This window comes from Nothobranchius furzeri, chromosome 6, assembly GCF_043380555.1.
Source record: "Nothobranchius furzeri strain GRZ-AD chromosome 6, NfurGRZ-RIMD1, whole genome shotgun sequence".
NCBI lineage: Eukaryota > Metazoa > Chordata > Actinopteri > Cyprinodontiformes > Nothobranchiidae > Nothobranchius > Nothobranchius furzeri.
The window spans coordinates 47,213,610-47,240,373 of record NC_091746.1 but is presented as its reverse complement, the minus strand read 5'-3'; the positions used below and the strand labels follow the sequence as shown (position 1 = coordinate 47,240,373).

Below are 26,764 nucleotides of genomic sequence, written 5' to 3'. Positions count from 1 at the left end.
TTCAGTTTCGATGAGGTTGTTTCTATCAGATTGCAACCATTGGTATTTCAAATCTTTTTTCTCAAGGACATCTTCGAGACATCTCTTTATATCTTCACTTTCTCTGAGCTCAGTTTCTAGGTCTTCCATTTTCTTAGCACACATTTGAAACTCGTCGTCAAGTGATTCGATCATTTTCATCAGTCGTTCGATCTCATGTAATTTTTGGTTATATTTTTTTTCAAACCAGGATTCATCTTCTGTTTTTCTCTCAAGTTTTTTGACTAATTCCAACACTTTTTCATTGGCCTCATGTAGGTTTTCCCTGAGTTGCTGGTTTTCCATTAGAGCAGAATAATTTATGCTAGTATCCTTTGTGGTGCTGTTACTCTGGTGAGACATATCTGATTCTGGTGAATAAGTGAATGCTGTGAAGATCTGTGATCTGTGTTCTGGTCGAATGTTGACAGAACAATGCGTCACTTTGGTCTTTGATGACGTAATTAAAGAGACCAGCGCTTCTTCCATACGTAATGACGCAGAAGCAGGAGGTCACGCCCACCCCACGCATTCACGTAAACCACGTGACCACAGACGTTGGCTGTGTTTCAGTCACCGCGCGGATTTTGGTTGGAGGGCAGGAAGTAAACAGTAGAGCACAGCAATGGAGGAAACCGCAGCAGAGTCCTCATTGCATGTCTTTAGACTCAGTTTCGAAACAAAGGTACACGGATTTAACAAACAAATATGTTGGACGTGATCCGTATTTAATGAAAATGAGTGAGTTTACCCCAGAATTAACGGCTTTGCCGAGAATAGAGTCTGTTGATATTACAAACTACCTGGTCCTTCAGACATCGTTCTACACTAAACAACAAATGAAAGCATATAAAAGTCTGGAGGCATATAATTTTTTTATTAGCGGGTGGGTCCACACCCTCGGTACTAAACGGCTCCTTGATGATTATCGTCTGGTATTCGCCAGGGTGAGTTTTTGTCTTTAGATTGGTTTATACGTAAAGTTGTTAGCAGCTAGCCTAGCCTGCCAGGCCCGTGCTCTGTTTAATTCTACACAGAGAACTATCATTCTGTGTAGAATTAAACGGAGTACGAGCCTGGCACGCTAGGCTAGTTAGCAGCTAGGAGGATTAACGTCAACACACAATAACGACGTCATTAGTCTGACAGTCGTTGATGTTTCAAGGTAAACCACTCACAAAGATCGAGTGAAACACCTCTGAAGACGTGGATTATTTCGAAGGAAGATGGTGAAGTTATTGCAGCTCATTGCAACTGCATGGCAGGGTAAGTGATCTATGTAGGCTGAGATTCTTTATATGGGATTCGTGTTGTACATACAGTATAGTGTTCTATTCACAGACTATCGGAGTCATGTTCTCATGTGGGGGCAGTCCTGTTCTCCATTGAAGCCGGGGTGAGAATGCGAGACTCTGCTTCTTGTACATCTGAGCAGTGCAAGTGGTTGATGCCATCACATGTTAAATAGGTAACAATAATCAGAGAATGTCATTTCTGATCAACATGGAAGACTAGGCTAACTATGAGATGTAAATGATTAGGTTGTGCCCTATTGTTTATGACTTTGTTCTGGTTCAGTTACAAGGATCTAATATTTTGTAGACAAGTTGATTACATATCCTCGTCTACATTTTATTTTCCCAGAGATATTAGATATTAATCATGATTTTTTTGACTCCTTTTAAATTTTACTTGTACAAAATGCACAGAGGGCTCACGCTCTCACCCAATTATGAGGAGGAGGTTAATTTTTCAACTTGCCTACCCGATTATATTATCCCCTCTGGTGGAATATTCACAAACTTAGAGGAGCAAACACTTAGTGCATTTAATCAAATATCAAGACCTACTGTAAGTTTTCAAGAACCATTCAAGCATGAGATAGAAACGGCTGCTGACTTGTCACTTCTTGCCCCTAGTGAGTAGCAGCAAAAGCTGTGATTTCTTCTGCTGCTTTGTATAATCTCATGGCTCTGTCTGGATTTTTCCAAGTTCAATCCCTGACCTCTTGTCCACATAGTCTCTCCTCTTTGTAAACATTATTTTACGGCAGCGTAGAGCTGCCACCCTACGCAAAATAAAATTGGAGCGATATCACGTTATAACATATTAACTTTATTGTTCTAACAATATAACTTTCACGTTTGTACAATATAATTATCACGTTTGTACAATATAACTTTAACGTTTGTACAATATAAATATCATGTTCATACAATATAATTATCACGTTTGTGCAATATAATTATCACGTTTGTACAATATATATAAATAACACGTTTTGAGTGAGTGAGAAAATGTCTCGTCTATCGGAACTCATTAAATTCTATTTCATGCTTGGATTGAGGCACGGAGAGATGTTGCTCTTGATGAGCAGCTTGGACGGTATTGAAATAAGCATGCGGACGCTGAGAAGGAACTTAAAACGCATGGGGCTGTACAGGAGGAAGAATGACTCCGATCCGCTGGAGGTTGCTGCATTTCTCATAGATCAACTGCAGGGGTACGGGAGGCTTCATGGATACAAACTACACCACCTGAACTGCATTCAGGCGGGTTATGTTGTCACGCAGAGCACTGTGAGACATTTACTGAAATATATTGACCCTCATGGGGTTGCGCAAAGACGCAGAAATCGCCTAACGCGCCACACGTATGTTAATCCTGGACCGAATTTCATGTGGCATGTTGACTCCTATGACAAACTAAAACCATTTGGAATCTGCATAAATGGAGCGATTGATGGCTTTTCAAGAGTAATGATTTGGCTTCATGCCTATTCAACAAACAACGACCCCAAAGTCATCGCAGGATATTTCATCACAGAAGTTGAGAAGAGGATGGGCACAGCTGCAAGGATTCGCTCTGATTTAGGAACAGAAAATGTTATAATGGCTGAGATGCAGAGATTCCTGCGATGGACTCAGGATCAAAATGTCAGAAACAGTTTTATCACTGGGTCCAGCAATCACAATCAGCGAATTGAAGGCTGGTGGGCGTTTCTGAGACGGCACCACGCTCAGCACTGGATGAATCGTCTCCAGGAACTAAAGGACAAAGACTGTTTCTCTGGATGCTTCTTGGACAAGCAGCTCATATTGTTTACCTGCTGAACATCATTGAGGTAGGCCACCACGCCTGTATTTACCCGCTAAGCATGTGTGTGTGTGTGTGTGTGTGTGTGTGTGTGTGTGTGTGTGTGTGTGTGTGTGTGTGTGTGTGTGTGTGTGTGTGTGTGTGTACAAGACCAGGCTTATTGTGGTAATGTTTTGGTCATACTTAAAAAAGCTTCCATTGTTGACAACTCCATTTTGCTCGCGCCACTGTTATTCGTAATTATGAGTACATTTTTTTCATAAAATCTAATCGTTTCCCTGACTGGCTGCATGTGATGCTTGTGGGTTAAAATGCTAAACCAAAAATCTTGATATTTTACTGATAGTGGATCTTTTAAATTGCTAATATTTTACAGGAGGAGCTGCAGCAAGTTGTGCATTTGTGGAACACCCATATCATCCGCAGAAGCAGACATGCAATTGCTCCAAGTGGACGTCCAATTCTTATGTACACCATTCCACATCTTTTTGGACGACATGATCATCTGAGAGAGGTTTCTCAGGAGGCAGTGGATGCATGTAAAGAAGAATGCCAAATGAGAGGACCATATACCTGCGATGAAACAGTATTCAGCCTGTGTTGCCTTTTAATGTCAGAGAACTTCTTACTTCCACCAAGCACAGCAGATGAAGCCATTGAACTGTATCTCTTCCTGAGAGCCTACATACTGAAGGACTTATAAACTTCAAAAAACATTTGGAATGTATGGAAGTATTGCAACATATTTGCATATATTTATACCATATTGATATCATTGGTGATCAAATGTCCATGTGATCACCACCTGTGTTTAGTTTCTTTGATACTTTTTGTCCTATAGTAAATGATACAACTAGAATTCAAATTTAGAGAAAGATATGTTATCTGCTTCCTTTTTTGAAAAAACAAGAGAATGTTATTTTCTGAAGTTAGATTTTAAAACTAAAGGTAATCTGATATATTTTGGGATGTTATCTTTTCAAATCTGTCTTTTCACAGCTTTATATAAACAATATTGTTCATTTTTATATTATTTTCCGAAACAGTCATGGGAATTTCCTTGGTTTTGTTTCCTTTTTATCAAAAGCCTTTGCCACCTATATTTATTAATGCAAATTACAACTTTGAAGTAATTGAATAGTCAAAAATAAATTAATTAATCAATCAGTGGCAATGGAAAAAGGCACTGAAGAACCTTAACCTTTCGTCTTCTCAAAACATTTTAATGACTTCATTTCTGCTATATCTGATTTCTATTTTCAGATTGATGAGTAACCATTTTTTTAATTTCTGAACATGACAGTTGATATTCATGACATCTGTGTTTCAGATTCAATAAACAAATATAAAACTGCTATCAACTTTTGAACAGTTAATGTTACGATTCAGAATTATTGAACAATAAACAAACGTTGTTAGATATTAACCTTCCTTTTATTTGAATTCAAGAAGAAAAAATGCACTCTTGAGAAGCTACATAATTAACTTTGCCAATGGCTATCTTCTGTGTATCTTATTCCAGTCAACTTTTGCATCAATCCACAGACTGACATGCAAATTTGTTAAGAACTTCCTGAACATATGTTCTAAATCAAATAACTGGCACACAGTAAAAAAAAACTCCTGAAAATAATCAATAGTAATGCTTGAATCATTACTAAAAAACGTGAGCTGTAACAGACATCTTTATAAAACAGACCTGTTGAAACCTTGTCAGATCATGAAAACATTATCATTATAAACACTGTCCAACTTTCATAGTGTATGAACGGATTGAACATGCTTCATTTCGAGCAGTAAAGCTTTAATGTATGAAACTGTAAACTGAAATGTACATTTTGATGATGGAGAATATGTGGCATACCCTCCAAGAGACTCAAATATATTCAAAAGCCTTTTTGGTTACTAATAAAACATCTCCTGAAATTTTAGCTCTTTCATTTTTCATAATGTCTTCACTGCGGAGGTGGGCTTAACAAACACATTAGCACCATGTTGTTTCTTCAACTCTTTGTTTCTAGGGTTTTAAACATGAGAGACCTTAAGCTATGCTAAACTCATAACAGTTTTTGGCTGCCAAAATGTTATCCAGTTCATTTCGTAGTTCTGGGTAGGACGTGTATGTCCATGGTACTTCCAGAACGGGGCCACACGTGTGTGCCACAGGGCGTCGTGCCAGTCCATCCACAGGTGTGAACAGCACTTCAATTTTCTGAACACAGATGACATCTGACCCAGTAACAAACCGGAACATCTTTCTGAGGCCTGCATCATCAAGTCCTCTGATGTACTGCTGCAGAAATCTGAAACTCTGCTTCTCGGCTTCAGAGATGGGAGATGCAGTGAGCAACTTCAAAAGCTTTCTTGTTGTTGGCTTTTTATCTTCATACATTTGTAGGACATGTTGTGGGCGTTGGAAAGCTTCTTTTAGAAAGTGACATGCAACTAATGAAATTTTCTCCATGGCATAAGATGGTTTTTGGATCAATTGCTTGTGATCAACTTTCCGAAGAATGCTTTTTAAGTTTTTTTGCGTTGGGATGACTGATACATCCAGGCGATCCATGAGATCCAGAAGTTCATCCCTGTCTTCTTCTGAAAGATCTTCCTTTAGAGCTCTTGTTATTAAATCCCGATCTGATTGGCTTAGGTATAAGAGGAGATTTTCAAACAACATATCATCTGTAACTTGATTTTCACCAAAGATAAGTGCCACTGTGAAAACAGGGGCAAGGCGACAAGGGAAATATCCATGGTCTTGAAATCCCTTCAGTAAAATTCTACCGATGGACTTCCATTCTTCCTCCTGCCATTTAGGAGACAGTGATGGCACTCTGAACTCCTCTCCTTCAGCTGTGTTGTCAACAAACTCTGCCCAAAATGTAGCATACACATCTCTTGATACACCATCTGCATCTGCTCCTTTTTCATCAATGTAGGTGTATTTTAATGGGTGTCTCAGGAGTGCTGTATCTTTGAACTGGTTGATCATCTCCTCCAGAATGTTAACCCTGTGGATTTTGATGGTGACACAGACTACTTCATATGATGCAGAAGAACTCATTGCTTCATTGCTTATAGGTGTATCTGTATAACTGCCTGGAGTGCTTGCTGGAGGAAATGTAATGGATGTGATGACCAGATCATCTCCTTCTAACTGCAGGTTTGCTTCACCTATTAATGTGTCATCAAGGTGACAAGCCAGAGGTTCTCCAAGGTAGGGACCAATCATTACCTCAGATGTGTCTGATGATGCTTCTTCACCAGAATTCCTGAAATCTGATGACAAGATCACAACAGTCTGAGAAGCTTCCTCATCTTCTTGATGTGAGTCAGTCAGTTGTGTCACATTTTCACATGTTTCCCCTCTATCACTAACTTCATCTTCTTCGCCTTCATCTTCGTAAGAAAGTCTTCTTGTGCACAAGTAAAATCTCAACATTCCCATTTTAAGTATTGAGTAGAGCTCCCCAACTGAGATGTCGTCATCAAGTACAGCCTCTTCCTGATAGTCTAATACATCCCATCTGAACACATCCCATCTTCCAAATCTGCTTTTTCCATTTGGAAAGAAAAGATCCTTGGCATACTGTAATAAGTCAGCTTTCTTGGAGTCTTTGGGAACATCAAAGGTCCTTGTTCCTCCTTCTCTGCGCTTTCTCACTTGCTTACCTTCATGGATCCAGCCCAGCTCAATTTTTCTAGTCTTTTTCTGAGCCCATTTGTTGTTTTGTGCATATGTTCTTTTTCTCTTACAAGATAACTTATCCTCATGATCGGGGTTCTTCCCATTTTCATTGATGCCCATCTTTTTCTTCAATTGTTCAAGAAATGAGTTTTTTCTTGATTCCTTTGTCCTTGCATCATTATTATCCAAACAGAACCGTCTTGCAGCTATCCTATCACCATATGTTGGGATGTAACCAGACAGGGTCTTATCATCCATGAAATCAATCACTGTGGCATCAATCTGAAATAACAGAGACATTTATTACTTTACAAAGAGACACCTACTGCCAGTCACAATACATTTAATTAATGAAGCTGAATGTAATTTTTACTTGTGCTATGACAATGATTTGTCATGCCATTCTATGCAATTCTATTATTTTTATCCTCAATCTGTGCCAGCAGTGTTATTAGATGCTCCACATCATTTATTCTACAGAAAATTAAACGCTCAGTTCATTTGGAAAAAGCTAAATCAATGTTTTACATATCTTTCCTGGTCAAATCAGCCCTCATGAGAACTCGTAAAGAAAAGGGTTTTCCTTTTTTTAGCTAAGGAGAGTTCAAAGTAAAAGCCAACTTGGTTCGTGTTTTTACAAAGATTCGTAAACGGACAGTTAAGAAAAGCCTAGTAGTAATTGGTAGTACTTGAGGTACTTAGTATGTGTGTATCAAAAAGGCACATTTAGCAGCTCTGTCATCCTGATTTCAGCTCATTCTGTCGCTCAACTCAGCTCTTCTCCTGCAGACGGTGTTACCGTAAACTACCGTATAAACGCGCACTTCAATTCTAGCTGCGGCTCACTTGACCACGGCCAGACGAACGACGGCTCACTTGACCGCAGTCTTTTTTCGGCGTTTTAAGCTTAAAGACGGTGATTTAGACGCCGTTAAATAACCAAACGTGCTCCAAAGTGGGCGAATTGTGATCCCTTTGGCTTGGCTCTAGTAAGTTACTTACTGAAATAGCACAGCACACGTTTCAAGCACACCTGCTTAAAAGTTTACAAATGTTCCTTGAAAGAGAGCACTTACACCATCTTGTAGCTTTCGTAAGAGACAGTCTTCAGGTACACCACGGTTCCGTAAAAATCTCAGAAGTGGGGTGTCTGTGTTTGAGGCCATGTTTCCGGGAGATGATCTGCCAGCTCTCTGTCGTGTGTCGTTTCGTGTGAAACGATAATTATATTGTATGAACGTGATATTTATTTTGTACAAACGTGATAATTATATTGTACGAATGTCATAATTATATTGTATGAACATGATATTTATATTGTACAAACGTGAAAGTTATATTGTACAAACGTGATAATTATATTGTACAAACGTGATAATTATATTGTACAAACGTGAAAGTTATATTGTTAGAACAATAAGTTATATTGTTAGAACAATAAAGTTAATATGTTATAACGTGATATCGCTCCAATTTTATTTTGCGTAGGGTGGCAGCTCTACGCTGCCGTATTATTTTATTGTCCTATAAAGGTTTTTGTTTTCTGGTTTGTATTCAGTTAAAAGTTATTTTGCTTGTGACATTTTAGTAAACCACAGCTTCTTTTTTGGGGCAAAGAACTAATACAGCCAAAATTAAATACCTGAATGCCTTGTTGGATCTCAGTCCTATAATGCTTTACCTGCAACGAGTGCCAGATTTGTTACAGCGTTTAAGTGTGTTATAGACCCTAGAAATGTGTAGCCTGGCCTGCCAGACTCCACCTCTGTTTAATTCTACACAGAGTAGTACTTATCTGTGTAGAATTAAACAGAGGTGGAGTCTGGCAGGCCAAGCTAAAACATTTGGACTTGATTACCTTATTTGGATTAAATTATTTTCAGATTCCTGCTGCCCCCGTTGCTATGATTGACTTCTCCTCAGCAAAGTCCAAGAAACTAAAGCTTGACCGTTCCATTGATGGCAGGACAACCGACAGCAAGCCTGTGAAATCGCGTCTGTGTCCAAGGGTGAAGAAGGGATCGGAAACCTGTAGTAGGTTTTTTGATGCCTTAAGTAAAAACTGTCCAAAGAGTGCAGCACTGATGGCACGGGAGCCTTACTACAAAGAATTCATCCCCAAATCTAGTATGCTCCCTAAAACTGTTCTTGACTATAGAACTTCAGAAACTTTGCAGTTACCACCCAAAGAGCTTGCAGAGCTGTGTCAGATTTGAAGAGCTCACCCCGTCCCCAGTCCAGGCTGTAGAGAGGGCTGCCCGAGATCAGAGGGCAAGCAGGATTTGGTTTAGGCAGAGAGCTGGACGCATCACTGCATCAAAGATGAGAAGAGTTCTTAGAACCAGCCCCCAGCAACCCTCCAAGAGCTTGATCATGGCTATATGCTTCCCAGAAGCATATAGGTTCACCACATATGCCACATGGTATTTAGGGTTGGATTGAGGGTAAGACAGCTGTAAGATCTGTCCACATTGAGAACTTTATGTAAAAAAAATAAAACAAAATGTTTTATGAAGTGGGAGGAGAATCCAGACCACAACAAAACAGCAATCTACATTCTGCCTTTATATTAGGCCTTTTTTTTTCTTAACAGATTTTCACCCTTTTCTTAATTCTTAATATGGACAGTAATAAACTGTTAAAACTATTTGTAGTTTTGTATCTATAGGTTTATACAGGAGTAGGACTCTGTACAGGGGTTAGGATAATGACAAATTCTAAAAATGTAAGTGATTCTATTCATCCAGTAATAAATATTTATTTTCTTTTTCACGATTTGCATATGTACTGTTTGCAGGTATGGATGCCAACATGAATCACAGGCCAGAGGAGCATATGAGAAGCTAATGGGTCGGGAGCATGCAGGCTTTTCTTGTGTGAACAGTGGTCTCTGGCTGAACCCCAGGTGGCCATACATGGGCTCCTCCCCAGATGGTGTAGTCACTTGTGACTGCCATGGAACTGGCATCTGTGAAATTAAGGTAATATTACAATCACCGTTGAAGCCATAAACCCAGACTCTTCTCATAAGAGTTACTGAGCTGAGAAAAAAAAAGGTAAAATAGCATAGTAAATTATTCACATGTCTTTATCACTTTAATTTTAGTGTCCACACTCTGAGCAAGATTAGCCCAGTCTGCGATTGTGTGCTGGGAGAAGGGGCTTCTGCCTCATCGGTGAAGGAGATCATGTTACGCTGGATCGGAATCATGACTATTACTTCCAAGTTCAGGCACAGCTTCACATTGTAAAGGCAGAGTACTGCGATTTTGTTGTGTGGAACCACAAAGACCTTTTTGTTGAAAGGATTTTGCCTGATGTTGAGTTTTGGGAGGATGTGATTCCAAAAGTTGAGTGTTTCTTTAGAAACAGCATACTTCCAGAAATACTGGGACAGCAAGTTACAAACTTGCATAAAAGTGATTAAAAAGTGATAGATGTCAGATTCCCCAGAGTTAATTGGGGGGGGGGGGGGGGGCTATTTGTAACCAGCACAGTCAGTCTTCTGTTCTGGCAGCAGTCGGCTTCCTTTAGTTTAGCATAAAACAATGTTGTTTATTGTTAAAAACAAAAAGCGACTACTTTCCCTTCATCTACTTTTATACTAAAGCAAAATGACTGCTACCAGATCAGGATAATGACTAAGCTGGTTACAAATTGCTTACTCATTTAACTCTGGGTAATCTAACAACAGACAAAATTTTAGCTAGGAGTGGTGTATCTCTTTAACCCTCCCACTGTCCTCATGGGTGACCCCGCCAGGAAAGTCACCATTAAGTAGGGTTGATGGTTTATCCCTTGGGTCCACATGGCAAGGGTGAGGAGTGTGTAGAACTTTGAAGAAAAAACATCCCCTGCCTCCTTAGACAGAAGACAGGATAATTCTGTCTGGACTGGATATTTTAACACATATCATTCGTGAAATGTCTTCTTAAATTCATAAACCTTCCCAATATTTTATTACGATTAATTTAAATCATTTTTATATAACAATTTTATTATTTAAATTTTTATAAATTAATTTTGTTTTTGTGAAGCGTCTCGTGATTTTTATCTTGAAAGGTGCTATGCAAAAAATCATTTCTTCTCTGCTTATATTGTCTTAGGATCATAACCCTTCAATCCACGCTGTCAATAGTATTATAATTAATGGTGTGTATCTAAATAATATGGGAAGCCATCCATACATATTGGCCTAAGTCTAAGTCTGTCGAGAGAGAGGGAGAGAGAGAGAGAGAGATTTTCCTATATATTTTAATCATAATTAGTCCTGATGGCTTGTACATTAAAGGCACAGTCTGCAACATTTAAATGTAGAATAACTTTAAAAATGTTTGATTTTGACCATCTGACCCAATTTTATTAAAAAAAGTAAATAATCTTTAATATTTCAATTTTCTCCTAAGTCCCTCCCCTGCCCTGTAGAGCTCAGCCAATATTTCTGCAAGCCTAACGCGTTGACCAATAGCGCTGCGTTTCCACCAGGGGGCAGCTGTCAATCATCGAGCACGAGCAGCAGGTCTCAGCATGCACAACAGTGTCACGCGCCTCACTCGGCTTACTGCAGAAACTTGGAGCAACAAAACCCCAAATTACCGATTCCTTGACTGCCTTCCACATCTCAAAAAACATTTAAAAAGTTTAAAAGCCCTTCTTCAAAAGTGGCTGTAAGACGTTTAAGAGTCGAGTAGAATTTACATTGGAGATTGTTTTATACACGATGGAGAGATTTTCGTGATCTACACCGCCTGAAAACGGATGAAGAGTTGGCAAAGTATCTTTTAGACAGGTAAGTTATTTATTGTTTTTCGGATAAATTTACTTATAATCTTTCTTTCACTGAAAGGAGTAATAGAGCAAACAAGCTTTGTATGCTTGGTGTCCTATTGGCTAATGTAGCATTAGCTTGAATGCTAAGTCGACATGAATCGATTTTAGTCAAACTATTTATGCTATATTTGGAAGAAGTTTGAGTAACGAAAGGGGATTTTAGTTTTTTGTTTATATGGGAGCTAATGATTAGTGTGGCGTTTAACTATAGGCCACATCAGTATATTGTTTTAAGCTCTTGTTCATAACTTCCCCGTTAGCGGGGTTCGGTTAGCATCTTGAAAGCTGAATTAGGTGTTTACACTTTCCTGAGCTGCGTGTTTGATTAAAATGAGTAATCAGCAGCTCATGTAGCACTTGTAGAAGTCTGAGGAGATGATTCAGCAGTTAGAATTAGGTGTGATTGATCAGGAACCTATCCGAAACCTTACGTTTCCATTAGCACTGAAAGACATATTGTGCTAACCTGGGTGGGCCACGTGTACAGATTACCGTCTGAGTTTGTGGTCTTACCTACGTGAAAACTCCATATTAAAATAAAAGGAATGATAATCAGCTCGTGCAAAAATCTGTGAAGGCTGGGGAGACTTGTTTAGCTTGTGATCACTAATGTTTGGGCTTTGTTTTTTACAGTCATCAGTCCAAATATGAAGCATCAACATCTACACCATTGAAGCGCCAACTGTGTATTTCTCCAACACCAGTGCCAGCTCTGTCTAGCATTCATGGAGAGTCATCTGAAAGGTAAATAGCTGTGTAAAAACCTACCAGGAATATTATAATTTTGCCTCTGTTTGTTTTAAGTTAGTGGTGGATTATTTTGAAAAAATTCTAGAAATGGGATAATGAATGACTATAAAAAAATGTATAGAAATAAATAGTAAAACTACATTTTATATAGCGCCTCTCAAGATAAAACACTTGAGACACTTCACAACAACAAAATTAAACATATTTAAAAAATTATATTTTATTTCAAAGTTTATGAGAAAAAAATAACACAATCTTGTTTTTAAAATGTAAAGAGAGAGACAGGAAATTATTTGTAAAGAAGGAATTCAGTGGATACAGAGAAATGCGTAATAAGTAGAGTGAGAAAAATAAGGAGAGGGTGATGACGGCCAATAGACGAGGTCTATTACCTTCAAAATGACAAAATGTGTATTGATTCTAATCATATTCTTGTGTTTGTATTTTATTTTCATAGGGATGATAATTTGGAGGAGGTGATGGAACAAGGTGAAACTAAAAAAGAAGGATCTTCACAAATGTAAGTACAAGGTTGTATCTGTATACGGCTGTCACATTTGTCAGGAAAAGTAAACAATAATTACTTTTTTAGGTTATCTTGTGTGGGAATTGAAGCAAACATTGACGAGGAAGAGTTCAACAATATTCAAAACTCTGTGTAAGTATTCCGATGTTAATAAAATGTGTCTAATTTTCCATACTAAAAACTTTATATTGTGTATATTCAGGATAGAGTCATCAGATGACACATGGTCACCAAACAGAGAACCAGAAGTTGATTCGTCTTCAGAGGAGGACGAAACCATCGAGATGGACAGCGGTACTGATGACAGCGGTGATGAGGACTACACACCTTATATACACATAAGGTAATTCTTTTCGTTTATCATTCTATAAAACTGCAATAGCGCATAGTTAATAAAAAGCTTTTGTTCACAGGACTGGAGCAGCATTACAAAAAACATTACAACTTGAGACTCTGCAAGAAATTAACATAGAGGATACAGTTCATGACTGTAATATCCCAGAAGCAACTGACCGACGTTTGACAAGCAAGAAAGGTCTTCCTCGACGCTACAAGCTAAGGCCTGAGGATCCAAGGCGTTATGGTTTGCTGTCCGGAGTTCTTGCACCACCAACAGAGGAACTTCTACAACACCTACGGACTTGCGGTGATGGTAAAATAAAACATTATCTGCCTTACATCTTCCACACAATAGTCCACTGCTAATTGAGTTTATTTTTTATTTACAGGTAAAACTTTGCCACAGACATAGGTGTTGGGGGAGGCAAGAGAAAACCCAAAACCTTCTTTATTTTTGTTTCCTGTGTTTTTTTTTTGTTTGTTTTTTTTGAAAATAAAGATATATTTTGGGGAAATAAGGACTGATAATTTAAAAATTTATGTAAAATGTTGGAGGTAGACATAATTTTTTGTTGTTGTGCAGGAGTTTTAAAATTTATGGTATTTTTACAAATGCAACAGAGAGTTGTGCTTTAGAACACTTCATTAGAGCATCAAACAAAAATATATAAAAACAAACTTATGTAAAATATCAAATATATACATTTATTTACAATCGTCTTGGAATAAAACCAGTGTAGTTACCATTGGGGTCAGGGAATTTTGCAGAATAAACTCCTCCATGTGTGGTACAGTTGAAATACATGTCTGGGGAGGCTGTTGGCAGCATTTCTTTTCCAAATCAGTTGGCATATCTCTGCAGTGGGAGCATACACACCATGAAGGTTGATTGGGTGTTGGAGGTGTTGTGGCAGGTGGACCAGAGAGGGCAAGTACATCAAAGAGAACACCAGTGTCTGTCCAGCACCATGGTAAGGATGTCAATAGCCTGCTGAGGGTTCAGGTTCTGTATGTGTTGCTACAAAAGTGGAAAGAGATGCTACAGCAACAGTTATGCTTACACGTTCAAAGTCTATTCGCTCGGAACAAAGATTCCGAACTCGAGAGAGATCTTCATCTCCAAGGTCCACAGCTGAGTGTCTCACACTTCTTCGGCCTCTGGATGCACCGCGGCCTCTAGACACACCACGGCCTCTGGATGCACCACGGCTTTGAGATGATGGTGGGCATCTCCTTTTTGCACCACGTCTTGAGGATGCAATAGGAGGTTCAAACTCTTCCTCAGAGGATTCCTCAATCACTGAACTCTAAATTGTATTAGAATAAAAAAAATTATACTAATATAAAAAGTACTCTTCCATATTAATCAATTTTGACACAGATCAGGTTTACATCTAGTCAAAATTTGGGCTAAACCAACAATAAACAGAAACCCTATGAAAACAACCATGATTATAGGAGGACTACACAGAATGCAGTGTTTATTCATGATTTCCACATAAATTATTTATATGCTTTGATATATTCATCCCATCTTGAATGGCAAAGCAATTAAAAATAAGCTAGTTACTTGCAATAAAATGCTAACAATTTGATAGGATTAATTTTATTTACAATATAGATTGCCAACTGTTACTGGTATTTTAAAATATAAATATATTTATAGATATTCTTTATAAAATGCCTTTTGTAAACAGTAAGTGTTTAATGTCCTGGTTAAATACAACTTTCTTACCTCAGATAACTCCATTGCTAACACTAGCTCAGCTCTATTACAAGAAGCAATGCTCCGATGTTGACTCTGCTTTTCCTGCGCGTGCACATTGGGAGGTGTGGCTTTCGGCTCTTTCAGGAAGGGCGGGGGAGTGAGCAACAGCCGTTCGAATTTAAAAATCTCCTCCTCCTCTCCCTGACTGCGTCATCCTGCGGACTGTGCCTTTAAGGGGATACTTGTCAGTTTGGCTCGCTTTTAGCACCCCTGCTGCCCGTTTAGCAGAACATACAGCTACACTTAACTCCTCGCTGTGCGTTCATTTTTTTAACACCATAATATAGTTGCTGATATGTCTCCTCAGCCTTCATTGGTTATGAACAGGTGCACTTCATCACTAATTCAAACAAATCAGCTCTGTTCATGATCTAAAATCAATCAATCAATATTTGTATGTATGTGTATTTTTTTATACATACATCCTCTTCACCTTATCCAGGGTGACGTCATGGGGGCTTCAGCCTAAGCAGAGAGCCTAGACTTCCCTCTCTCTGCCACATGGGTCAGCTCATCCAGAGGAATTCCAAGGCATTCCTTGGCCAGCTGAAAATCATGTCCTGGGTCTTTCTTTGGGTCTCCTGTTGAACGTGCCCAGAAAACCTCACCAGGGAAGCGTCCAGAAGGCATCCTAGCTAGATCCCTGAGCCACCTATAACCTGGCTCCTCTCGATGTGGAGGAGCAGTGGATCTACTCCGAGCCCCTCCCTGATGACCGAGCTTCTCGCCATATCTCTGTGGGAGAGCCCAGACACCCTGCAGAGAAAACCTATTTTGGCCACTTGTGTCCGCGATCTTGTTTTTTTGGCCGTTACCCAAAGCTCGTGAGCATATGTGAGGGTTGGAATGTAGACAAACAGATACAACGCGTCACTGCAGATGCAGCACCACTCTGCCCTTTGATCTCCTGATCCATCTGTTCCTCACTTGTGGACAAGACCCTGAGATACTTAAACTCCTCCACTTGAGGCAGGACTTCATCCCTGACATATATATGTGTGTGTGTATGTATATATATATATATATATATATATATATATATATATATATATATATGACCAATAATTTTTGGTGCAAAAACATTAGAGTAAATCAGTTCTTATTGGGTTTTTTTTTTACCCAAAAGGCTGGTTGCTAAGCCAAGGACATTTAAAGCCAATTTAAATAAGAAAAATTGAAGTTATTTATATATTTTTTAATTTAAAAAAAAGCTACAAGAATAACTCAAAATCTTCCAGATTTCAGTTGCAAATCAGAGTTGGTTATTGGGGACAACCCCTAAAACTTCAGGCATTTTTAGTGACAGCATCTGTATGCAGCCCCCTCTGATCCAGCGAGTTTGATTTCATCACCCTTTGACAGACATCCACAGATTTCATCAGGCATCTAATCATCCTTTAAACAAATGGAGATGTGTTCTGTAATCAGCCATATGCATGTCATCAAAACAAAATAATGGAGTTGGGCAGCAACTTTTGAATTGTAACTATTTTTTTCAACACCCACTCAACTTCCTTGCACAGCAGTTGGTGGTGAGGCCTTCTGAGCATTCTCATCTTCTAGCAGAGAGGAAGGTTGGAAGTATCCACTTGTTATCAGGGAACTGAAGCCACTGTACATAATTAATGTTCCCTTTTCTAAAAGGCAGACCATCAATGAACCTCTTTAGGGATGGAAGATAAAATGATAATGGTATCATCTTCAGCCTCAAGGTTTAAATGGTCGTTTTAGCTATAGTTATTAAGCCTGTCTCACGTCAAATGTTCAAAATTTGAGTGGCACAAGAATGAAGCCACGCAGCACTTGCATTCATCCCATTGGCTAATGACAGTTTTGATTAAACAAAATCCTCTTCGTCCATTTGTCTACTGTTGGGACAATACTTTAGGAAATAGGTTCAATTAGATTAATTAAGAACAGCCTAGATTGATCTGATGCATGCATATCTATGGTGACGTCACTTACTTCCTTCTCCGTTTACCCACAGGCAGCAGAGGGCGACACTGCCCATGTGGGCACTCTGCCACGTGGGCACAGAACCATGAACAGAGACGAGGGGTCTACACATTGGATCACGCATTGGAACCGTGTCATCAGTGAGGAGAGCGGGGGCAGCAGAGGGCGCCCTGCTGCCCGCGGATAAACCGAGAAGGAGCGGCGTCACCATTAGCGTATAGCTCTGATGAAGACAGCAGGAGTGGTCAAAACTGTCAGCAAGGTAAATAAACTTTTCCTGTGTTTGAAAAAGAAACTAAGAATGTTGGCACTTAAATTTTTTTGCCACCTCAGATTCAAGAGGAGCATTGTGGTTTTCATCCTGGCCGTGGAACACTGGACCAGCTCTAAGGGGTCCTCAAGGGTGTGTGGGAGTTCACCCAACCAATCTACATGTGTTTTGTGGACTCTGCGAAAGTGTGTGTCCCTCAAGGAGCCCTGTGGGGGAACTCCTGGAGTATGGGGTACCAGGCCCTCTGATACGGGCTGTTAAGTCCCTGTATGACTGGTGTCAGAGCTTGGTCTGCATTGCCAGCAGTTACTTGGGCTCGTTCCCAGTGAGAGTTGAACTCCACCAAAGCTGCCCTTTGTCACCAATATTTTTCATAACTTTTATGGACAGGATTTCTAGGTGCAGCCAAGGTGGTGAGGGGATCTGATTTGGGTGCCTAAGGATCAAAACTCTGCTTCAGCTCTCAAACTTCACACTCTTCCTGAGTTTGCATTTGTAAATCTCTAAAGAAAAACTGCACACAAGGGAGCAGCATATGTATATTTAGGGGTTGGGCAGGGATCCAAAGAGATGCAATGGTACCATAATCCAGGAACTGATTCACTATAGCAACAAGGCTTAGTCCAGGTAGATGGGCTGGTGATGTTTTTTATGTCTGAGGAATGACAAAGAAGCTTGTGACCTCAGTTCGTCCAAGATGTTATACTGGAACAACAAGAATCAACATAATGGACAATACTTAAACCACCAAATGGTTCCCGAGTGCGGCTGTGTCTGCAGCTCACCGCTCCCCCAGGGGATTGGTCAAATGCAGAGAACAAATTTCACACACACTGATGTGACAACTTTAATACTTAGCTGATGTATCACAGAGCCTATTTGGGAGTCAGAGCCTGATCAGAACCAGCTCTGTCTCTGCTTGGATAAATAAAGCAGTGGGAAAGATCCTATCAGTCTGTCTGGAGAATATACTTGTAGAAAAAACAAGACACATGGATATCTAGTCTACTTTTAAAATTTTTTACATGTCCGATTGATCCTGTAATAAATCCAAAGTCAGAGAAGAAATCAGCTTTTTAAGTGTTTTTCAGATTTATTAAACAAGCTGAAATTAAAGGTTACGCTTTATTATTTACTAGGGTCGTGACTTTAACACGTTGATTGATTAATTAATTAGAGAAAAATATGACACATTCAAAAAATGTACGCATTTAATCACAGCTTACATTTCGAGCAATGCGGAACCCTTGTCATTGCACGATTTCCTCATAGACCGAATATCACCGATGCACACAACAATGCACAGCGCTAATGGCTACTAAAACGGGATAAAAACAGACAGAAGTTGCCTTGCTTGGACTTATGCAGGATTTAGGAAACACGTCCGCCTCTTTTCTTATCTTTGAAAAAATAAACTTCCAGACAACAACGGAGTCCGTGTCCATTTTTCAGAGATCGTCTGCTGCAGCTGCCCGATGGCATGGGAAACTTTACAAAAGTTGCCGTTATCAGATTAGATTTGTGCCAATAGGATCAAGAAAAGCACTTTGAAGATCAAACAAATATTAAGAAATTGATAGAACTAAAATATTGACTAAAGGAAAAAACATGTTTCAAAAGTAAAACTTACTATCTGAATCAACTTCTTAAAATGAGTGACGAAGTATGTTTCCTTTTTCTGTTTGCCTCTATGTGTTTTTGTTATCAGTTTCCTTAGTTTCATTCTCGCTGCTCACAGCTTTGCTCTCACTACCAGATTTGCACTTACACTGTCTGGCTTTTTCCTTTGCAATCCGTGACTTTTTGGTTGCAATTCTGACACAACCCTTTCGGGTGGGTGGGACTTCTGAGAAGTCCGCTCCCATAGGACAGGGGTTTCCCTTGAGTGACAGTTTAGTGACCCGGAAGTGATGTAGCCTCCAAGACTTTTTTTTTTCCCACCTCGGTCAACAACATGAATGTTGAGCCCCAAACACATTATTTCTGCTGTCTGTTGTGTCTACTAAGGATATAAAGTGAGTATTGATAATATATTTTATCTTTTCTTAGTTAATCTGTAAGTTAAGCCACTTTTTAAGTTGGTTTTAACCAGACATTAGCTCACTAGTTAGCTGCTAAGCAAGCCATTGTGCTAGCCTCAGGACAATGGTCTATTGTTCCAGAGAGACGTATTAAAAACTCATCTTAACATAATAATTTTTATTCCATGTTACTTGGACGGGCTAAACAAGTTCATAGTTCTGCCTGCTCCTTTTTCAGTGAAACGAATGGATGATATGATGTAACTCTGACTGAATAATTATCTAAGTGAGTAGATTTGATAACAAATTTCTTACCAGTATACAGATCTGACATTTTTTTGTCAGAACAGGACAAATCAGATTCAATGTGCTTTCTGTCACCCTAAATCCAATCCATATCTGATGTTTTTATTACTTAAGTTTGTATGAACAGTACATTTTGTTATATTTCCACCGTAGTGTCAATACACTATTAGAGTTTATACCGAGTCAGACTGCACACACGATAGCTTGGTTACAAGTTTTTCTTTTCCTGTTTATTGCAGAACACAGAAGTAACACACACACATAACTGGGCGTGGTGCCCCCTACCGGCGATGACTTGCATAACACACAATAACTCTTGGTCCATACATAACATCTCCTCCCCACTAAGCTATGCGGCCCTAGCACCACCCACAGAAACATTTCCATAACAAAAGTAGTGCCATTTTTTTTATTATTACAACATTCATGAAAAACTGGAACTAATGTTTCTTTCTGTATGAATTGTTTTGTAGTTGAGAACAATGTCTCTGAACACTAACATTCTCACTGAACTACTTAATACGTTCACCCATCCCAACAACCAGTGGGGGGCTTGGTGACTCTCACTGGGTAACGTCTCACAGACTCCGTAACCTGTGTACAGTCAGTCGGTGCTGGTTTAAGAGACTGGGGTGTTTCTGGAGGTGAGGTGGTCCCCAGAACTTGTTCAACAGTCTCTTCCTGCAGAGATGTACAAGGGTGAAGCATGGTGTCACTACCACTCTGGGCTGGTGACATCTGAGAGCTTGTCGGAGGATCTATTGTGACCTGTTGAGATCCTGACTCCGGTCGTGTCAGCATCTGATCTACATGACGTTTCCACACACCTTGGGCTCCCACATTCACCTTGTTTAACACTGGCCCAGTCTTCTCCAGTATGACACAGTGCGTCCACTTGTCCTCTCCCTTCCTATAATCACGCACCAGGACAGACTCTACCACAGTGAACCATCTGTCCCGAGAGTGTTGCTGTCGGCATTGTTGTTGAGCATCTTGTGACCTACGTATTGTTCCGGCCACACTGGGCTTCACAAAATCCAGTCGAGAGCGCAGCTTGCTTCTGAAGAACAACATGGCTGGCGTTTCTCTAGTTGTTGCATGGGGAGTGTTGTGATATGTCAAAAGAAACGTGTCCAGGTGTTGTTGCACAGGTGCTGTACCCCTGGAAGCTTTCAGTGCATGCTTGAATGTCTTAACAAAATGATCAGCCAACCCATTAGTGGCAGGATTGTACGGCGCGGAGCGAATGTGTTTGACTCCATTAGCTTTCAGGAACACCCTACAGTAAATTCCTCAGAACAGAACTGCGGTCCATTATCACTCGCCAGAACGTGGGGAAGGCCATGACGACTAAAGAGACCCCGCAGCACTTGTATGGTTTTACCAGTTGTGGTGCTATCCATAATATGCACCTCAGGCCACTTTGAATGTGCATCTACCACCACCAGGTACTGTGACCTTCAAATGGACCCGCAAAATCCACATGGATCCGTTCCCACGGACATGAATGCCACAACCAAGGGTGCAGGGGTGCTAACCCAGGCTCTTTTTGCACACGCTGACAAGAGTGGCAGGCTTTAGCTTGAAGCTCAATCTGAGAATCAATCCCAGGCCACCAAACATAGCTGCGAGCTAAGCTCTTCATCCTCACCATCCCTGGATGTGCAGTGTGGAGCTCTTGCAGGACACAAGAGCGCAGCTTAGGTGAGAACAGGACAAATCAGATTCAATGTGCTTTCTGTCACGTGTTCTGTATTCTCCATCAAAAGAATGTTATCCAGGACAGATAATCAATAATGAGTTAAATACATGCTTTTTATTATTTAATTTTTTACAATTTTTTTGCCATTGACAGACCGCGATTTGGCAGGTGCGAAGACGAAGAGGAGGCGAAAATTTGATATCAAGTTCAAAGAGAACGTGCTGATTATGCTGCAGAACACTGGGGACCAATAGGGGTTGTATTAACTAGTCGACTTCACTATAGTGACTTTTTATGCCTGTCATCGACTAGTCGCTGTCACGTGATAATGACCGGCAAGATGCAGCCCTCGGAAAAGACAGCAGCCTGCTGTCAGCAGGTGACAAGCTCCTGCGCTCGGGGGCGGGCAACGCGCTGTGCCAGAGCGTCGGTACTGACACGCGATCGTTCATGTCGGCTCATTTCCTTTAATGTTTTCTGTCTTTTATTTGCGCCTGATGTGTTTCGCTGCTGTGGAGCGGGGCGCATCACCTTGTCCTCCGGTGACGCACCGATCACTGATGCGGCCGCCAAGCAGTGAGCACTCCGCTGTTTTTGCAGTTGGTAGATCTGCGTCCTGAGCACGGCCACAGTAACATTATCAAATCAGGTGTCGCCACCTCAAAACTAATTTAACACTTGATCGTTCATGTCGGCTCATTTCCTTTAATGTTTCGCTTTTGTGGAGCGGGGCGCATCAACTTGTCATCCGGTGACGCACCGATCACTGATGCGGTCGGCGAGCAGCGCGCACTCCGCTGTTTTTGCGGTTGGTAGATCTTTTAGAAATGCAGTTCAAAGGTAACTCATAAGGTGAATATATATGAACCCAGGTAGCAGTTTTTCTTTAGGTTTGAGAGGAGATGCAGGAAGATAATAAACAGGCAGGACAGAAAAATAGTCAAATAAAAGCAAGTTAGTTTTTGTACCTGGTGGTTGCAACAAACATACACCATTGAAGGTAATCAGAAGTGAGGAACAGAAAATGAAATAATTATTTTAATGTTTAGAGCAGCAGCAACTCCGAGAGGCTGCAGGCGCATCAGTGAGTTTGCGGCCGCTGTGCAGGGGGAGGGGGAGAGGGCTGAAGCAGAAACTATCGTTGTTAAAAGAAATGTGTTTAACTTTGAAAATGTGGGCGCAATTTTAATTGTCAAAAACTCCAACGAACCATTAGTTCATTTTGCTCAAATAGAAATTGTGGCCTGCCTCTAATTCTGGTCCTCCTTCCAATAAAGGCCTGGAGCTTAATGAGCTTGAGTCAAATACAGGCCTGGGCCTGTATTAGAGGATTTACGGTATGTTCAGCGCCTTGGGCTCCTGTAAAGGCAGTGGAAGGTGTTACATAAATAAAAATTGATTGAGAAAATTTTGAAGTGTCAGAGAGACCATTGTGTTTCACCCAATCCCCCATCAAAGAAAATATAAAATAAAATAAAAAACAATAAAAAAATAAATTATAAACATATTTGTTTTTAAACTGATTTAGCCATTACACCTTAATTAGACAATAAAGTAACTGGCTAATTACAGAAAGGTAATCAGTACACCAATAATGTTAGTGACACACTGATTTTTTTTTTCACCCTTCAGGAACAGATGACCAAGAAGGGGGCCCATCAAATGGCTCTGGAGCAAAGCAGTTGTCAGTGAAAGTATTTTTTCAGTGGGCTTCAGGCCAGGCACATGTGCCACTAACAGACACAGAAAGAGAATTTTACAAGATAACTGTAAATTTTGATCACGACGGTACCACCCGGTATGGACCACACTTTGTGCTTTCCTGTTAATGGATGTGCTGTTGCAATCACCTTACCTACACGGCACGTTACTACATACAGTGACTTTGAAAGTCGGCTTACTCAGGCAGTCTGTGATGGATTTGATTTTAGCAGACATTAAATGAAAACAAGATGGCCACTGTTCTGGGTTCAGGTTACTGTATAATTGTTCAAATTTAACTTTGAATCCAAAAAGACAAATTGTTTTGTTAAATAATGTAATGTTTTGGGGCTAGAAAGCGACATTGTTACATGAATCAATAAAGTTAGGCCTATTGCCATTTCAAATACATGTTATGTATTTCTTTTGTAACATTAAAAAAGCACTGGAAATGATCTCTTGAATTTTTATTTCAAGTACACATTAATCTGACAAAGCAGCATTAACATATTCTCTGCACAATAGATAAAGTTCCTTAGTGTTAGAACGCTTCCAATTTTGTGCCAGTAGCAACTGCAGTTCAGCATGCTGCTCTTCAGTGAGGGGACTGTCGAACTCAGGGACCACAACAGCACCGTCCACATCTGGGCTCTGCTGCAACATCCCAGTTGATGTCTGGCTCTTGGAAATCCTGACATTACAACAAGAGAGCAATGATAATGTTTCTATATTGAGCTGCAATTTGACAACAAACAAGCAAAATTTCCTAAATTTTAATAGAAACCAAATTATCACATTTTGTGTACAGGGTTGTGCAGGATTACTATATGTCAAAACTAGATAAAAAAACTTACAAATAGTAGGGACAAGAATAACAAAAATTCAAAATAGTTTTGATTTAGAACTTTTACTACTTTGCAGGGGTGTAATTGTCATTTACTTACATCACCGTAATTAAGTACAGTTTGCAATTTAAAATTTTTAACCTTTAGTAGGTTTTAGGGCTGGTTGATGAATAAAAGCATATTAATTTTAAAAAATCTTATCAATCGATAGATAATTATTTCAAAATTTTAAAACCGTAGAAGAGAATATATATTGAAGTGCATCCCTGGCCATTTTCTGCTATTTCTTTAAGCGACAGTCTGTAGTTTTCTGCCACTAGGGGGCAGTACGTACCTAAATCATAACAAACAAGCTACATTTTTGTGTTCCATGAGGAGCCTACCAACGAATAGCCGTAAAGGCCACAAATAAAGCCCTGGGAGTGTTGTAGCGCAATTTTTTAACGGGCTAACTACCTTGTCAGATCGTTCAACCTCCTGCAAAATGACAACAAGCACGTCGGACTCCCTTTCATCAGTCAGCAGTAGAGAAATGCCATGTTTCACATTCAGTATTTTTTAAGCGGCGTTCAGTATGTTCATAGAGCTCCTCATTTAGCTTCATGTTTGTGTTTCAATCTTTATTGAACAAATTTTTTAAACTTCATGTAGAAAGCAAGGAGATCGTGACGTAACATTTTTTTTTATTTTTTTATAACTTTATTAACAAAGCTTACAGGCAGATGTGTTCTGCTGGTTGTTGGAACTGTGAGCTGCACAAAAACAGGCATAGTTGCTCCAATGACTGGATTTAAATAGGGTTTTGGAGAGTTAGAAACCTACTCAATATGGCGGTGAAGCAGTTAATGCTTCACCGCCAATGATCTCTATGGTACGGCTTATGTAGAAAGAAACATGCTGTCTAAAGCCTGGTTCATGCTTCTCCGTCAGCTCCGCAAGGGACAGACACGCACGGATTGACGGAAGCGTTTTGCTCTCATACTTCTCCTGGGGAGTGTTTGTATATATATAAGAGACTTTTTAACACTGACATATTTGTCTCTCATTCTCCTCCACCTCTTCATGCGCTCACCACCTCTAAACCCACGTTTCCTGTCATTTCCGTCCACAAATAAAGCGCTTGCTGCGTATCTTTTCACTCCTCCAGTCACGGGGGAACTTAACGTTCATGTTTTTAGAGTTTTTTCGCGAGGTATTCTTCAAGCTTCTCCGTGTCTGCCGCTTGTTATCCTCCGCTCTCTTTATGTTTTTGAGGGCGCAATGCCGGCGGTGTAGACAACAGCCGCATCCTGACCAACCACAAGCTTGCGTTGTCCGTCTCGACTGACGGATGTTTAGAAAAAAGCTTGACTCCGTCCGTCCTTGCGGAGCTCTCCGGCAGGCATGCAAGGACGTTGCGTGTCTCCGCACTGACAGAGACGGAGAAACATGAATCAGGCTTAAGGCTACGTTCACAGTGCAGGTCTTAAAAATCCATTCAGATTTTTTGAGTAAATTTAATTTTTTGTGTGGTTGTTCACATTATAACTGAAATACAACAGCAAACACTCTCCTGCGTTAACGTTAAAAGTGATCCGCATGCAGAGGTGGTTTTACCATTAGGCATAGGTAGGCGGCCGCCTGGGGCCCCCTTGTGTTGGGGGGCCCCTAGCCCTGACCACTGGCACCCCTCTGTTAATGCCACAATATTCTTATTACCAACCTGTCGCAGCAGACAGGATTGGACATGCTTCTCATTACCATAATTCCTGAACCGTTCAAGATATTAAAATTCCAAAAAATGCTGAAAAGATTAAAAATGGGGCTTTTCGTGCATATACAATACATTACGGTAGCCACCGGGATTCCCTGTCTTGAGCGCAACAAATCACAACACAGATTCAGAGACGTGCTGAGTTTGTCATCCAAAATGCTCCGTTTTATAACTATTGAATGGCTGATCAGATTCAAATAATTCCAAAGGTTCCTAAAAGTATATAAAAGCAGCTTTCCAACAATCTATAGCATGAAGCAATCAGAGTAATGGAAAATATCGCTACGAGGGGAAATCCTTCTGTACAGCCTGATTGAAACGGAGCGCAGCGCCGCGGTGAAAGCGGATAATAGAACGGGGAAGCTAATTAACATAAAAACCAGCATGAAATTATGGAAATGCCTCAAAGAAAATCAACACGATCTATTAGGTGTCCCAGAAGGCTTACATCTGAAGACAGTGACCACGAAGGACAGATCTAGTATGAATGTTTGTTCAGTCTTTATTTTTTTTATTTGAACAACCCTCAACTATTTGCTAATTGCAAGATTCAGCTTCATTCCAGCATTATGTATCTTTTTACAATAAGTAATTATTTTTGCTAAAACAAAAGTTTTTGTATGGCAGTGCACAGTGTGCAAGAGAAGCATCCCATGGCGGTGTGAGGTGTGCAGGACTCTGCCTGCAGCTGGAGAGAAACTGCTTCAAGGTCTACCACATCAAACAACAACGTCTGAAAGTTTACAAAAATAAATGGTCTTAAAAACTGCTAAAAAAGATACCAAGGTTCAAGCTTTTTAAGAATAGACGCATTTCAGTTCAAAGTTTAAATTGTTTGCCCAGTCATTTTGAAGTTCCTGTTCAGTAATAACTGTAAAAAAATAAAATCCGTTTTTTGCCTTTTTCACTTTTAAGCTGATTTTTTAAAGGCTTTAATAGAAATAAATTCTAAATACAAACCATACACTAAAAGCTGAGGTTGTTCTGAAAAAAGGAGAGAGTTACACACACTTTGCACTTTTTATTACAATTTTACAGCCATAAGATTAAAAAAATACCAGGCGGCCCTGTTATAATTATGGTCATAAGAGGGTTATTAAGACGGCGATGCACAAAGTGGAAGTGATTGGTTGTCATTCCACTCCAATCCAGTTGTTGGCGGTAATGCGCCAAATTGTTTTTTGCCAAGTGCCA

The 26,764-nt window shown here is 40.0% G+C and overlaps 1 protein-coding gene across 2 annotated transcripts; it reads left to right on the top strand.

The window, feature by feature from the left end:
- The first annotated feature begins 512 nt into the window (after window positions 1-512).
- Window positions 513-25,575, top strand: LOC139070473 (uncharacterized). 2 transcript variants are annotated; one of them, XM_070552751.1, is made up of 7 exons: window positions 513-965; window positions 1,184-1,284; window positions 1,360-1,486; window positions 8,686-8,836; window positions 9,600-9,783; window positions 17,003-17,233; window positions 17,305-25,575. In XM_070552751.1, the coding sequence occupies exons 1-3, from the start codon at window positions 513-515 to the stop codon at window positions 1,484-1,486; spliced, it is 681 nt and encodes a 226-aa protein (XP_070408852.1). In that variant the 3' UTR covers window positions 8,686-8,836; window positions 9,600-9,783; window positions 17,003-17,233; window positions 17,305-25,575. The 2 variants fall into 2 exon arrangements, with proteins under 2 accessions (XP_070408852.1, XP_070408853.1); XM_070552752.1 differs by lacking the exons at window positions 17,003-17,233; window positions 17,305-25,575 and adding an exon at window positions 9,909-10,249.
- The last annotated feature ends 1,189 nt before the right edge of the window (window positions 25,576-26,764 follow it).

What these genes read in the sequence shown, in the direction of transcription:
- LOC139070473 (XM_070552751.1), top strand. Translation starts at nt 513, where the DNA reads ATGACGCAGAAGCAGGAGGTCACGCCCACCCCACGCATTCACGTAAAC. An exon ending in ATCGTCTGGTATTCGCCAGG is followed by an intron (nt 966 to 1,183) that starts GTGAGTTTTTGT and finishes TGATGTTTCAAG; the next exon opens with GTAAACCACTCACAAAGATC. An exon ending in CATTGCAACTGCATGGCAGG is followed by an intron (nt 1,285 to 1,359) that starts GTAAGTGATCTA and finishes TTCTATTCACAG; the next exon opens with ACTATCGGAGTCATGTTCTC.